This window comes from Aethalodelphis obliquidens, unplaced genomic scaffold, assembly GCF_003676395.1.
Source record: "Aethalodelphis obliquidens isolate GAN/ISIS:26980383/991018 unplaced genomic scaffold, ASM367639v1 scaffold26, whole genome shotgun sequence".
Classification (NCBI taxonomy): domain Eukaryota; kingdom Metazoa; phylum Chordata; class Mammalia; order Artiodactyla; family Delphinidae; genus Aethalodelphis; species Aethalodelphis obliquidens.
In genome coordinates, this window is record NW_020837970.1 from 21,209,742 (window position 1) to 21,224,594 (window position 14,853).

Below are 14,853 nucleotides of genomic sequence, written 5' to 3' on the forward strand. Positions count from 1 at the left end.
AGAGTTTCCATATGTGTCTGGTTGTCTCTAGAGATGGGAAGACCATAAGGGCAGGAGTCCCATCTTCCTCAAGATATGATGCTAAACAGTCCAGCCTCCCAAGAACCAGTCGCATTCTGTCATTTGCCTGCACACTGTGACATGGAGATTGACAATGGTGAACCTCCCAGGCTGAGGATGTGAGGGTACCCTTCACCTCAGGAGTCCCATCCTAGCTAACAGGGATGGGCAGAATGAAGGGACTAAGCCTAGAGGGAGTAAATTAAGTGAAAAAATAGTCAAATCAGAAGCAGAAGCCTGAGTTACCCACCATATTCTCTCTCCCCTGAACACTGCCTTCATCTTACGTTCTCAACTGTGCAATCCAGCATTTCATTGTGGGTTCTCTTGCTTTGTTCACCAAATCTCCTATGTGACAGCCTTGACTTCCTGGACAGATTCAGGGCTCCTTCTCTCTCTTCCCCTTTATCTCCTTTAACACCCAACACAGGTAGGCGCACACTGAGTATTAATTATCTTCCCAAGGGTAAAGGCTACAGGCAGACTACAGCAGTGGGGGGGAAGCTATTAATCTCTTTCTCTCAGATTTAGGAGACATCAATTCGCTAACCTTCCTTAGAGTCAGGGGCATGGACTAAAACAATGGTTCAAAAACCTGGCTCATCCTGCCGCTCACTCAACCACCTATTGGGCAGGACCCAGGAAACTGCATTTGTATGGAGCCCTCGCAAGTGATAACCTCACCAATCCTTAGATGTGCAATGAAGAACTCATGCATAACTTCTGAATTTAACAGCAGTTGGGCTACAGTCTCTTCAAATAAATGACAGTTCAAGGCCACCTCCTCCAAATCTTTTATCATTAATCTTGTTTCCTACATACTTCCCCAAACCCCTAACCTCTCTGATTTCCCAGATTTCATGTATCTGTTTACCTATTATGCTTGCTTGTCCCCAAGGGAACATCCAAAGAAAGGTCTGGCTTAATTTTTGCACTATACGTCAGCTCTTGATTAAGGTAAGAAACTCAAGAATATTTTGTTAGAAGATCAGGAGATGGATCCTTAGAGGTCTGAGTCAGACGGTCCAAGTTCTTGCTGTGGCAAATTAATTTTCCTGTGCCTCAGGAAATAATACCTACCTCAAAAGTTTGGTTTGAGGGTGAATGAGATAATACCGAGAAAGCACTTTGAACAGTACCTGGAACAGAGTTAAGCAACCAGTAAATGTCAGCTGCTGTCACTTTTATTAAGATCACCCCATGCCAGAACTGCTCCAACTGCACAGGTGTCACTGGCCAACAGGGAGGAGCTACACAGCATGGGGAGTGGTCCTACGTGGACAAAGCTTCTGGTTCTACTCTGAGAGAGAGATGCAAATGACTCAAGATCTTCCCACAAAGGTACCAGTGTAACCAAATGTATGGGGTTTCCCTGGGAGAATGACCCCTCTGGTACCCTGCAGACTTGAGGACCTGTACCAGGAGGTCCTACCTGGGAGAATCAGTCACCAACTCTGTCAGAAACCCTTCTTGTCTATTACATACAGATCTAGTCAAGATCAACTACCTGGAACTTAAGAACTGTCTATACCTTGAATAGAACATTAAAAAAACTCATTTCCAAAGAGAAAACACTACCTCGCTCTTTGAGATAGCAATGCAGTAAAGAGGCCAAAGCTTTGTAAGCAGACCAGCCTGAGCTCCAGTTCTAGAGCTGGACCTGCTAAACCTTACCTTCACTGTAACCCTCTGTACCTTACCTTTCTCATCTACACAGAAACAGAAGGAAGGGAGAGTAACATCTCACTGGATTGTTGTGAGGTTTAAATGAGGTAATGGGGGGGAAAAGCACCAAACACAGCGATTGGCACTTGGCAAGCAGTCAACTGGTGCTGGTTCCCTTTGTCTGCCCAGAGCTGGGCCATGGCCTTGGGCAAGATGGGCAGCTCTCAGAACTGAAAGGCTATGAGGCCTTGGGTTCCTCCCTGCCTCCCCATCCCTCCCAGACCAGCTCTTGGAGCCCCTCCTCACCTTCCCAGCCCCAGACTGCTACTAAATTGATGAAGCTAAAAGGATTTGATCATGTCGGTATATTTATATGTAAATACAAAACTGTATCGCTGTAAGATATCGAATATGAACATTACAATTATTTTCTGAATCTGACTCAGTCCATTGACGTTAAATACAAAATGAAAAGATTGTAAAAATAAGAATATATACATTCAAAAAGCTTATTACAGTATAAAATTATTGAGGTCTGATCAGCTGCCAACCTCATCTGTGATAGGGGAAGAAGTTTTAGGGGTTCCTGGGATTTTCTTGGGAATGTGGAATGCTGGGAGTCTTGATTCCATCCCTGGCATATCAGGCTAGGTAGGCCGGGAGCAGACAGGGACAGGTTTAATGAATAGGGGGAAAACAGTGATTGCAGGGGACTGCTTCACCCAGACAGGGGTTAAGCTTTTGATTGACACAGAACCCACCCAGCTTGAGCTCCAGGGTCTGGCAGGCTAGAGGCAAGAAAGAGATGGGCATATGAGTGGACAGGGCCAAGCTGCATAAGAAAAAGAACATTCTAGCAAAAGAAAAAGGGGCCCCAGCTCATTCTCTCAGGGAGGGAGTCTCATGGTATGTAGTTTCTTCTCTCTCACACGTGGGCTCCCTCTCTCTCCTTCTAAGACTTCGTACCGATTGCTTTTGGCTCTGGCTGCTCAGTGAATTCATCTCTGCCCAGATCCCAATCCTCAAGGGATAGGGAGAGGGGAGAGAGGGTCTGGAATCACAGTGGCGGTCTATTCCCAAAATTGGCAAAGTAAACGGAGGAAAAACCATTAGATAAGGGCAATCCATGCTGAATTAAACCAGTGTCACCACAAACCAGTATTCTTGGCTCCAACAGGCAGCATCCTGGAGAGAGATAAGTCATTATATAAGGATGAGGGCCTGTGGCAGGAGCATGGAGAGTGGATGTGTGTGTGTCCTCTTCCACCACTCTGCGGTCTGACAACAGGCAACATGATCCCCAACCCCAGCTCGTCCAGGATAAACAGTAGGATCCAAAAAGCGAGGAGTCCTGAACTGCAACAAGAAGCCCCAGGAACTTCTACAAAGGAGTATCTCTGTGTATATGTATTTATAGAATACGACCATATTATCACATACAGTATATATTATATACACACGTACGTATGGACTCATACACATAAGTGCACATACACACACGCACACACAGAGAATGACAGAAAAGACTGGAATACACGCCCTAGGTATAAACGTGCTTGGCACTCAGGACGTTCTCTAGAATATGTAACTTGGTCAAGCTCTCTGGGAAGGAGGTGGATGCTCACCAAACCTCCCCATGAAATCCTAGCAAAGGGAAGGAATGGAAAGAGACCTTGAGAAGGAGAATGGCATTGGGGAAGGGGGGAGGGAGGTTCCTTCCCCACTTACCTCGGGGCCCCTGGCAAAAATCGATAGCCACAATTTGGTTTTAATAAGGCACAGTTCGATAGCAGGTGCTAGGAATTAAGAACACATTGCTGCTGGCCCTTTCTAGTGGCAATTTCACCACATCTATCTAGCCAAAGGGAAAGGCTGCCTTGCGTGCACGCGTGCGCCGGGAGACACGAGAAAGAGGTTGGTCCATGGCTTCAGTGTAACTGATGGCAACCTATAGGCTCAGCGGTGTCCAGGGTAGTTTAAGGAAGTCTGGGCAGCAGATAGGAGGCTCGTGGGACAGTTACTGACCCTCCATGGCCAGGAGGTTGTGGCTGGAGGGCACCATGCCCTCCCTCTCTGCAAACTCCAGGATTGCCTTGTAGCAGAAATAGTACTGCTCAGGGGTCTGGATGCTGAAGGCCCTCTGGGTCCTCATGCGGGACACCGTCTGGAACACATTTAGGGTGCCAAGCTCCTCCAGCTGTGCCAGGCAGATGTCCAATGAACAGAAGGTACCTGAAGGAAGGAAGGAAGTGGTCATACCTGATCTACCTCTCCTCTTTCCCTCCCTCTACCAAATAACCCAGGCAGGATTGGATGAATGAATTCAATGGCAAGGTGCCTCATGGCAGGAGGCCAGTTGGCCTTAGGCCTGAAAGGGATCAAGGAGGAGGTCACAGGGAGTGTTGAAGGCCAGAGAAATGAGAAGGCCTCTTGTCTCTCAGGACATATATGGGGGTAATAGGAAGAGTAGGTGGGAAGGTGACAGAGGGACTTTTTTTTTTTTTTTTGCAGTACGCAGGCCTCTCACTGTTGTGGCCTCTCCCGTTGCGGAGCACAGGCTCCGGACGCGCAGGCTCAGCGGCCACGACTCACGGGCCCAGCCGCTCCACGGCATGTGGGATCCTCCCGGACCGGGGCATGAATTCGTGTCCCCTGCATCGGCAGGCGGACTCTCAACCACTGCGCCACCAGGGAAGCCCCAGAGGGACTTCTTGCTTCAATCCCAGACAGATAGAATGACAGCACTCCCACACCTGGGCCCGAATTTTCAGAATCCACAACTTCTCCACAGAGACCTATCACAAACCTATTCTTCCTTTCTCCCAAAGGGACCTCTGAACTAGAAGGCTAACAGTCCCTGCAATGTACATCCCCTTAAGGCAAAAGCTGCTAACTGGTTCCAGAATGGAGAGCACGGTCCAGGGTGGAAAGCTCCCCAGGGAAGGGTATGGGAAGAAAGCAACAGCCCAGCTGAAGCTCTCTGGGACACCCAGGTGACAGTGATGGGATCAGAAGATAATCATGCTGATGGGATGTATAAAGCATCAAACCCCTAGAGGACTTGGCTTGTGAAGTATATATTCTGGCCAGTACACCTAACACTAGGGATACTAAAAGGACATTAAAGAGGAATTTTTCATGGTAGTTCACCACCAATGGATCAAATACTCACATTCTGGCAACTAAGAGCTTTGTTATTCCTCCCCCACCCTTAGTGCCTCTGGATGCTCCAAGAGCTGCATCAGGTGCATTACCTGTCCTGCCAATGCCTGCACTGCAATGGACCACAATGGGTGGCTCAGGGCACTGCCCTTTGGAGCGTGCTCCCATGCTGCTGACGGCCAGCCTTTGCTGGTTCCTGACGGCTCTCAAGAAATCAATAAGGGAAGCTGCCGAGGACGGGACACCATAATCTGGCCAACTCAGGAACTGAAAGTGGGTCACGTGGCGTTTCTGCCGTTCCTTGGATGAAAAAAGAAGCAAAAGTTAATGAGGTCATTTCTCCTTGCCTCTGACTACCTTTGGCTTTTCCAGATTCTCAACCCTCTGGAATTGCTATCACCAAGGTTCCTATCACCCTCAACTTTCTCCACAATTGCTTCCCTACGAACGCAAAGGAAAGATTAAATGTCTGGAGAGGGCAGAATTCCTATATTATATGATCCAGATTTCTTACGTTATAAAAAGTTTCATTCCTAAGTAATGCCACTGTTGTGTTGAGACAATATGGCTATTCTGGCTCTGAGTCGAATATCCTGATCCTGTTTCCAGAAGAATGGAAGTAACTTATAAGCTCCCTGGAATCCTGCCTATTCCCTTTGGAGATTTTCTTTACAGTAAAGGTTTTCCCCCAGCTTCAAAAGAGTGAGAAAATAAAATTTACCTCTGTGTTGTGAATTTCTAGCGTTGTTTTCTTATAATGGTTCATATTCTCCACGCCTAGATTGGTCACTGTGAGGAAGCCAAATCGGATCCGAGAGTCTTTTTCTAAAGGCCAGTATTGGCCACACTTTCTCCTGCCGCCCTCCTCAAAGCTGAAGACACACAGAGAAAGATAAGCCTTCCATCCTTCTCCACAGCAACAACTCTGCTCTACCCATGACCTGCTGTACCCTTAGGCAGAAATGTCATCTCTTGCATTGCTTCTGTCTAATCTATCCCCTTGCTTCTTGGCAGAAAAAGGAAACCTTCATTCTAAACAGATGTAACAACAGCTAAATTTTCTGCATGTACTCATTCAGTGGACATTTACTGAGCACCAGCTACATCCATTTGGTCCCTTTCCTGATACCTCTTGGTACTCCTCACATATCTGGCATAAATACTGGGTGTACAAAGAAAGACAGTAGAGAAAATATGGTGGGCCAGGTCGAACTCCCTGCCCTGTATCTCAGTTACTGTTCATTCTCTTCCCCAGTGAGAGCCCTTGGCTGACAGACGAGTGGGAAAGGCACAGTTCCTGGGATGCCAACAGGAGGTTTATGTAAAGGCCTAAAGTCCACCTCACTACTCTTCAGTGGCTCCAAAGTACTCCAAGGTGGTACATCTTCCACTACCTCCCCTCCAAATCAAAGGGGGCTTGTAACAGTGCCATGAGGAAGGGACCTGAGCAAACATTCTCATTAATTTTTTTCTCCTCATCTGAAATGGGTTATAATTATCATAATGATAATGAAGATACTCATGAAATATTAATTCCTAAAGTTTTGGCAGATACGTACACCAAAATTTCAAAAATATTCCTTTCGTCAAGAGCTTCCTGCCTGACCTATTATGTTTCACATCTCTTTTTTTCAAGATCTCCTACAGGTGGAAATATGAACAAGAAGAAAAATGGTCAAAAGTAGCAGGGAAAGGGAGAACTAAGGGGAACTGGTAATTCAGAAGCCAGGAAGACGGCTGACCTTTGGAAGTAGGGAGCAGGCTAAAAGTAAATTGCTCCATGTTTCCCAATGCTTCCTCTAGTAGTTAAGGCCAGGACCTCAGGATAGGCTGTAACTGGCACAGGGTCACCAGAGCCATGGATTAAAGCTTTGACAAGTTAGATCTATCAATCTCCACCATACCCTGGCTCTGGTAACTCTGGGTCAGCTAAGAAAAAAGCTAAGACATCTCAAACTCTTTGCCATGGCTTTCCTAATCCTCATTGTTTCTAAGAGCTAAACTCCCCTCTAGAATCACCCATGCTTGGGGACGGGGGGAGGGGGGGAAGTGCAATGGGTAGAAAAGGGATGAACTCACCGGGTGGTCATGACAATCACCAAGACTTTTTGCTCCCATACCATGAGCCAGAAATCACGATAGGTATTCTCCAAAGGGCCTACAATGAAAGTAGAAGACAAGGAACGTGACCCTGGGAAGCTCTTCTTTCCTTCTTAGGCTCTTCTGTTTTTTCCCAACTACTAAATCCAAAGCACATACGTTGGCTCCCTGCCTTTTTGACTATATCCCTGCTATTCAGGGTGGTCCTTGGGCAAGCAGCACCAGCATCGTATGGGAGAGTATTAGAAATGCACAATCTGCATTTTAACAAGATTCCCAGGTAAAACTGTAGGTAGGCTACAGTTTGAGAAGCATTGCTACATATCCTCTTAGAGCCTCATCAACAGGGCTTCAGCTACCACATCCAGACTGAGAGTGTCAACTGTGCACATGTCTCTAGCTGCTTTCACCTCACCTAAGCCTTATAATCACCAGTCGCCTACTAAACCATTCCCCTTCCATGTCCCCTCATCCATCTCCTCAGACCCCGCATGTTCGCAATTCAGTCTCCTCCTTCAAAATTAGCTTTCTCTCTCTAGTTTCTCAACTCTGTTAACAGTACTGGCATTCTTAAATGACTCAGTCTCAAAAAGTTGGAGTCAACTCTGACTTACCCATTTCTTTCATATCCCAGAAACAGACACCAAGTCCTAGATTTTTTTTGCCTTTGGAATGTTTTTGGTTTTTACCCTTTTGCCCCTATCCTGGTCTTCCTGCCGAAATTCACTGCCACAAAGACCATATCATCTTTTGTCTGAGTTCCTGTAGTACCATCTTGGTTTACTTTTCTGAATAGGAATTTTTCTTCCGGTCTATTCTGGATACCCTTGCCAGTTTAATCTTTCTAAAAAATTGCTTCATCACAATATAGACACACAAGCGCACTTCTGCCTCTATTCCTTTGTTCACATTCTCTCACCTCCATTGCCATTGGACTTTCTACCCATTTTCTGTTTTTTTTTCTTCCAGTTTTATTGAGCTATAATTGGCAAACAGCACTGTGTAAGTTTAAGGTATAGAGAGCATATGATTTGACTTATTTATATCATGAAATGATTACCACAATAAGTTTAGTGAACATCCATCATCTCATATAAATACAAAATTTAGAAGGAGAAAAAAACCTTTTTTCCTTGTGATGAGAACTCTTAGGTTCTACTTTCTTAACAGCTTTCATGTATAACACACAGCAGTGTTAATTATATTTATCACACTGCGCATTACATCCCTAGTACTTATTCAGCTTATATCAATAAATTTGTACCTTCTGACTGCCTTCATCCAATTTCCCCCTCCCCGCAACCCCTGGTAACCATAAATATGATCTCTTTTTCTATGAGTTTGTTTTCGAAGTATAATTGGCCTACAACACTACGTTAGTTCCCGGTGTACAACATACAGGGATTTATATGTTTTTCGATATTTCTATACACTGCAAAATGATCAACACTCTACCCATTTTCAAGTGCTGCCTCTTCCTTAAAGCTTTTTCTTAACACCACATTCCTTTTTTTAAAAATTTATTTATTTCTTTATTTATGGCTGTGTTGGGTCTTCGTTGCTGCACGTGGGCTTTCTTCTAGTTGTGGCAAGTGGGGGCTACTCTTCGTTGCAGTGCGTGGGCTTCTCATTGCGGTGGCTTCTCTTGTTGCAAAGCACGGGCTCTAGGCGCGCGGGCTTCAGTAGTTGTGGCGCATGGCTCAGTAGCTGTGGCTCACGGGCTTAGCTGCTCCGCGGCATGTGGGATCTTCCCGGACCAGGCTCAAACCCGTGTCCCCTGCATTGGCAGGCAGATTCTTAACCACTGCGCCACCAGGGAAGCCCCAACACCACATTCCTTGTAGGGCTTCCTCTCATCTCAGCTCTTGATGGCACATCTGGATCAAAACATCTTAACCATTTAATGTATATGGTCTTACATCAGTCATTTTACTTTGTGAGAAGTAATCATATCTCAGGCAAACATGGTGCTGAGGGCAAGGGCTATGTCATCAACTACTCCTTTTAGAGTTAGAATCTGTACAGGGCTGGGCACTCAGCAGGAACGTTGAAGATGCCTGTGAGCCAATAACTCCCTTTCAATCAAGTGAGTAACAACTGAGGATAATTCCTTGTACTTCCCCAGTGCTTTTTTCTCCTGTGCTTTCAGGGAAGCAGGGCACTACCAAGGGCTGATTTTGTCGTGGAAATCTGCTAATTGCACTACCATTTTTGCTGAAGTCTCTTAGGAAGCACTAACATTTTATGATACTAGAATTCCCTCTTTGCAAAAGTGGACACTCCCAGGAGCATGTGAAGTCTTGGAAACAAGCTAAATGTCTAACAAGAGAGGATGTTAAATTATGGCATACCCCCAAATTTATGCAGTCCATAAAGGTGATATTATAAGATTTGTATTTTTGCTATGGAAAGGTATCCACAAGACAACCATCAACAGAAAAAAGAGATAATGTACAGAAAAAGCCCATTTTGTTAGATAGTTCATATGTCCATATCTATTTGTATGCACAGAATGAGGTTTAGAAGGAGATGCTGCAAAATGTTAACATTTTCTCTGGGTCTCTGGGTTATGAGTGATTTTCATCTTCATTTTCTACAATGGACATGGCATTACCATAGCATGCATGTCAAGAAGATAATAAAAACACCCTTTCCCCACCTCTGACTCTTAGCCTTGTTCACATCGCACTATACTGCATCACAGCAGCTCTCATATACTTTATTTTCCACATTCAAACCACTGGCAAAATTGGTGTTGCCAATCAGAGCACCTGATAATACCACTTAGACTCAAGGCTAGATGGAGAATGGTCATAATTTCCTCAAAGGCATAAAAGAGAGATTTAGAAGGGAAAGTTACACTTCCCAGGTTAGACTCTTTAACAGTAGACTTCTGCGAAGAAATAAAGTCAGCAGTTTATGCTGACATGGATGAAACAATCCACTAACCTGGTTTGCAAGGACTTTTGAATCAAACAGACATGTGCCCAATCCTGTCTGTGTCACTTACTAGCTGTGTGACCCAAGGTCACCTAATCTCTTTGGGCTTGTTTGTTCATGGATTAATAAACCTTCCTTGCAGAGTGTCTATAATAATTAGATGGTGATTATATATCTAATATATAATAGATACTTTCAATAAATGACAGATATTATTAGAAATATTATGAATAAAAATCAGAATACTGAACACAGCCAAGAAGGTTAACCAGACAAACCAAACCAGCCTTCTCAACATCACAGGATCCCATTTTCCAGTCGTAACAGAGTGCTGATGCCTTCTGAAGATGATCAGTGTTTAACTTAAGAAATCCTCTTTCTCATACTCCTGGATGAGCTTCTTCTCCTGCACAGGGCCTTCAGAGCCAGCCTAAAGGATTCAATCCCTGGATTCTGCAGAACTAGCAACTCTAAGAAGTGCCCTTGCCTTCTAAACCTGGAGAGAGGAGCATTCTGAGACCCTTAGAGTCAATCCTTACCCTCCATAAGCCCATCCATGCCACGGTCATCCTCCTCAACAAAGTCCTACTCTCAGGCAGATCACATCCTAATCTATACCTGCCCAAAATCTTTCCTGATAGTTCTCTTATTTGTTCCTAGGGTCTTGAAAGGACTTGTTGGAGAGAGTAGTCCCTCCTAAGGGACAAACAATAAATCTGTGACCATCAGACCAATTACAATATACCAAGAATCCAAAGGTCCTTTTCCCTTTTCTTCTCCCTCAACTTCTATTTTGAAAAATCTGAAACCTACAAAAAGTTGAGGGGCTTCCCTGGTGGCACAGTGGTTAAGAATCTGCCTGCCAATGCAAGGGACACGGGTTCGATCCCTGGTCTGGGAAGATCCCACATGCCTTGGAGCAACTAAGCCCGTGTGCCACAACTACTGAGCGTGCGCTCTAGAGCCCGCGAGCCACAACTACTGAGCCCACGTGCCCCAACTACTGAAGCTTGCGCGCCTAGAGCCCATGCTCCACAACAAGAGAAGCCACCGCCATGAGAAGCCTGCGCACCACCACGAAGAGTAGCCCTCGCTCGCCGCAACTAGAGAAAGCCCGTGCGCAGCAACGAAGACCCAACACAGCCAAAAATAAATCAAAAAAAAAAAAAAAAGTTGAAAGAACGGTACAACGTACTCATACATTCTTTAGCTCGAAAGCTATCATTTTTGGCTATCGTTTTGCAAAGCCTGCTTCTCTATATATACACAACACATATTTTCTCTTTTACTGAACTATTTAAGTTTCAGACATTATGATATTTCACTCCTAAATACTTGAACACGTATTTAGAAGAACAAGAACATTCTCCTGTAGAACAATACCATTATCACACTGCAGCAATTAAACATTAATACAATAATATTATCTAATACACAGTCTCCAACTGTCCCAATAGTTTGTCCTTAACAAATTTTTTTCCAAATTGAGTTTGCAAGTATGGATGACACACTGCCTTTGGTTATCAATGTCTCTTTAGTCTCCTTTAATCCAGAACAGTTCCCTGTCTTTTTTTTTCCCCCATGGCATTAACTTTGAAAAGTCTAACCCAGGTCTCTAGTATGTTCCACAATCTGGATTTGTCAGGTTTCTCTCTCATTATTAGATTCAGACTTAAAAACTGGCAACAGGACTTCCCTGGTGGCACAGTGGTTAAGAATCCGCCTGCTAATGCAGGGGACACGGGTTCAAGCCCTGGTCTAGGAAGACCCCACATGCTGCGGAGCAACTAAGCCCGGGCGCCACAGCTATGGAGCCTGCGCTCTACAGCCCACGAGCCACAGCTACTGAGCCCACATGCCACAACTAAAGCCCGCGCGTGTAGAGCCCGTGCTCCACAACGAAGAGTATCCCCCACTAGCTGCAACTAGAGAAAGCCTGCACGCAGCAACAAAGACCCAACGCAGCCAAAATTTTAAAAAATAAATAAATTTATTTTAAAAACCCCCCAAAACTGGCAACATACAACACAGGTAATGTTGTGTAGTTCTCACTATACCACAACAGGAGGCATATAATATCTATTTGTCCATTATTGGTGATATTAAGTGTGATCACTCGGTTAAGGAGGTATCCGCCAGATCTCTTGCTGGCCATTTTCCACAATGGTCAAAGGACCTTAATTCCATATGATGGCCTGTCATGTCCTCCTATGTTGTGATTTCTCACCACCCTCTTTGAAGAAAACCTGGTATTCTCCTTGAGATGGCAAAAAACAGGTCAGGAGTAGTACTAGGGCCCACAAGAATATTAACAGAGGCTCCATCTGAAATCCTCCTAGAGCGCCCAATACTTCACTGTCAGACCTAGCAGAGACTATCCATGTCAGAGACTGCTGGCATGCTCTGTGATGGTACAGGGACCAGCAAAGGCCTCTTAAGCCAGCAACACCCATTCATAGACTGAACTCAATCTCTGGGAAGTTCCATTGCCATTCCTTTATGTCCTACTTGACATAAAGAGCATCTCACTGCCCAGTGAACTCTGATGTCCCATTCCCTTGGGTTGGCAACACTAAGACACAGTCCAAAAACTTGTAGTAATGTTGTGTGTTCAAATCTCTAGTCTATCTCTATGCAGTGAGTTTCCAGGCACATCTGGTACAGAAACTCTACACCTCTCATCTGCCTTCCTCAATAACCCTCAATCTTTATGAAAGGCCAGGATCTAGTGGCTGCAACATCACCTCAAGCTACCATTTCCTTTAAAAATTATGCTATCATCTGATGCCAACAATCACAGGTAGATGACACAAAACCAATTTGTGAGGGGCAGACTACTTACCTTGTGTCCCAATGTAAGCATTCTTCTGTTTGTAGCCATCCATGAAACTGGCATTGATGTAATCTGTCTAATGATAAAAAGGAAATATCGTTGCAGCTGTGTGGGATATACCATTTGGGTAGGAAAATGACGTACTAAGTAAATAAAACTCAAGGTATGAATTTTCTCTTTTTGTCATGCAGAAAACGAGGAGTGCAAGGACCAATTCAAAACCTCACTTCCACAAATGTTACTGGGACAAGTGTATATCCACATGCAGAAAAAAATGAAGCTTACCCCTTCCTCACATCATATACAAAAACTAACTCCAGGAAATTCCCTGGTGGTCCAGTGGTTAGGACTCAGTGCTTTCACTGCTATGGTCGGTGTTCACTCCCTGGTCATGGAACTAAGGTTCTGCAAGCCGCACAGCGAGGCCAAAAAAACCCCCCAAAAAACAAAAACAAACAAACAAAAAACCTAACTCCAAATGGATCACAGACCTAATGTAAGAGCTAAAACTATAAAACTCTTAGAAGAAAACATAGGATTAAATATTTGTGACCTTGGGTTAGGCAAATCCTCCTTAGATATGACACCAAAAGCACAAGCAACAAAAGAAAAAACAGATAAATTGAACTACATTAAAACTGAAAACTTTTGTGCTTCAAAGGACACCATCAAGAAAGTGAAAAAAACAGGGGATTTCCCAGGTGGTCCAGTGGCTGAGACTCTGCGCTCCCAATGCAGGGAGCCTGGGTTCGATCCCTGGTCAGGGAACTAGATCCCATATGCATGCAGCAACTAAAGATCCCGCATGTCACAACTAAGACCCAGTGCAGCCAAACTAAATAAATAAATAAATATTTAAAAAAAAAAAGAAAAAAGAAAGAAAATGAAAAACCCACCCACAGAATGCACACATTTGATAAGGGATTTGTATCTAGACTATATAAAGAACTCCCACAAATAAATAGTAAAAAGACAACTCAGTTTTAAAATGGGCAAAGAATCAGAATAGCCATTTTTCCAAGATGATATATAAATGGCCAATGAGCAACGTGAAAAGTTGCTCAACATCATTAGTCATCAGGGAAATGCAAATCAAAACCACACTGAGATATACCACTTCACACTCACTAGAATGGCTACAGGTAAAATATAATAACAAATATTGGCAAAGATGTAGAGAAACTGGAACCCTCATACACTGCTAGTGGTAATGTAAAATGGTGCAGTCACTTTGGAAAACCGTCTGGCACTTCCTCAAAAGGTTAAACACAGAGCTACCATATGACCCAGCAATTCCACTCCCAAGGGAAATGAAGACACAGATGTAAACAAAAAAACCTCATAAACAATATTCACAGCAGCATCATTCATAATAGCCAAAAAATGGAAACAATTCAATTGTTTATCAACTAATGAATGGGTAAATAAAATGTGGTATATATCATACAATGGAATATTATTTAGCAATAAAAAGGAGTGAAATACTGATACATGCTACAACATGTATGAACCTTGAAAACACGCTGAGAGAAACCAGACACAAAGGGCCATATATTGTATGATTCTATCTATGTGAAATGTCCACAATAGGCAAAAAGAGTGGACAAAAAGTAGGTGGGTTTGGGGGAAATGGGGAGTGACTACCAAGGTGAGTTTCTTATTTAGGTGATAAAATGTTCTAAAGTTGATTGGGGTGATAATTGCATGACTCTGAGAATATATTAAAAACCAATGACTTGTACACTTTTAATGAGTGAACTGTATGGTATGTGGATTATATCTCGGTAAAGCTGTTATTTACAAAAAAGGAGTTCATTAGGACTTGTAGCACTATAGCTCAGAACCAAAACCAAAAGGCAGGCAAGCCAAGCAACATAAACGGGAACACCTGTCCATGCTGTGACACACAAAAGGCAAAGTGTGAGTGGAGAAGGAAGAAAGCTATACCTCACAGCTAGGACCATCAACAGCATGGGCCAAACGGGCTCCATTACTGCCTAAATTAACACAAAGCAAAAAGCCACACACATTCAGAAGAGTCTCAATGAATAGCTCCTGACTCACTCTCTTCTGCGGGCCTTTTCCCACCTCGC

The 14,853-nt window shown here is 44.0% G+C and overlaps 1 protein-coding gene across 2 annotated transcripts in view; it reads right to left on the minus strand.

Annotated features, from left to right (window-relative positions):
* Positions 1-2,075: 2,075 nt before the first annotated feature.
* Positions 2,076-14,853, minus strand: part of PTPN9 (protein tyrosine phosphatase non-receptor type 9) — an 80,333-nt gene continuing 67,555 nt past the window's right edge. For both annotated transcript variants that reach the window (XM_027123655.1, XM_027123656.1), the window contains exons 9-13: positions 12,770-12,836; positions 6,967-7,045; positions 5,609-5,759; positions 4,980-5,187; positions 2,076-3,957 (exon numbers count right to left, since the gene is read on the minus strand). In XM_027123655.1, coding sequence (XP_026979456.1) covers positions 3,743-3,957; positions 4,980-5,187; positions 5,609-5,759; positions 6,967-7,045; positions 12,770-12,836 — 720 coding nt within the window. In that variant the 3' untranslated portion in view covers positions 2,076-3,742. The remainder of the gene's footprint in view (positions 3,958-4,979; positions 5,188-5,608; positions 5,760-6,966; positions 7,046-12,769; positions 12,837-14,853) is intronic.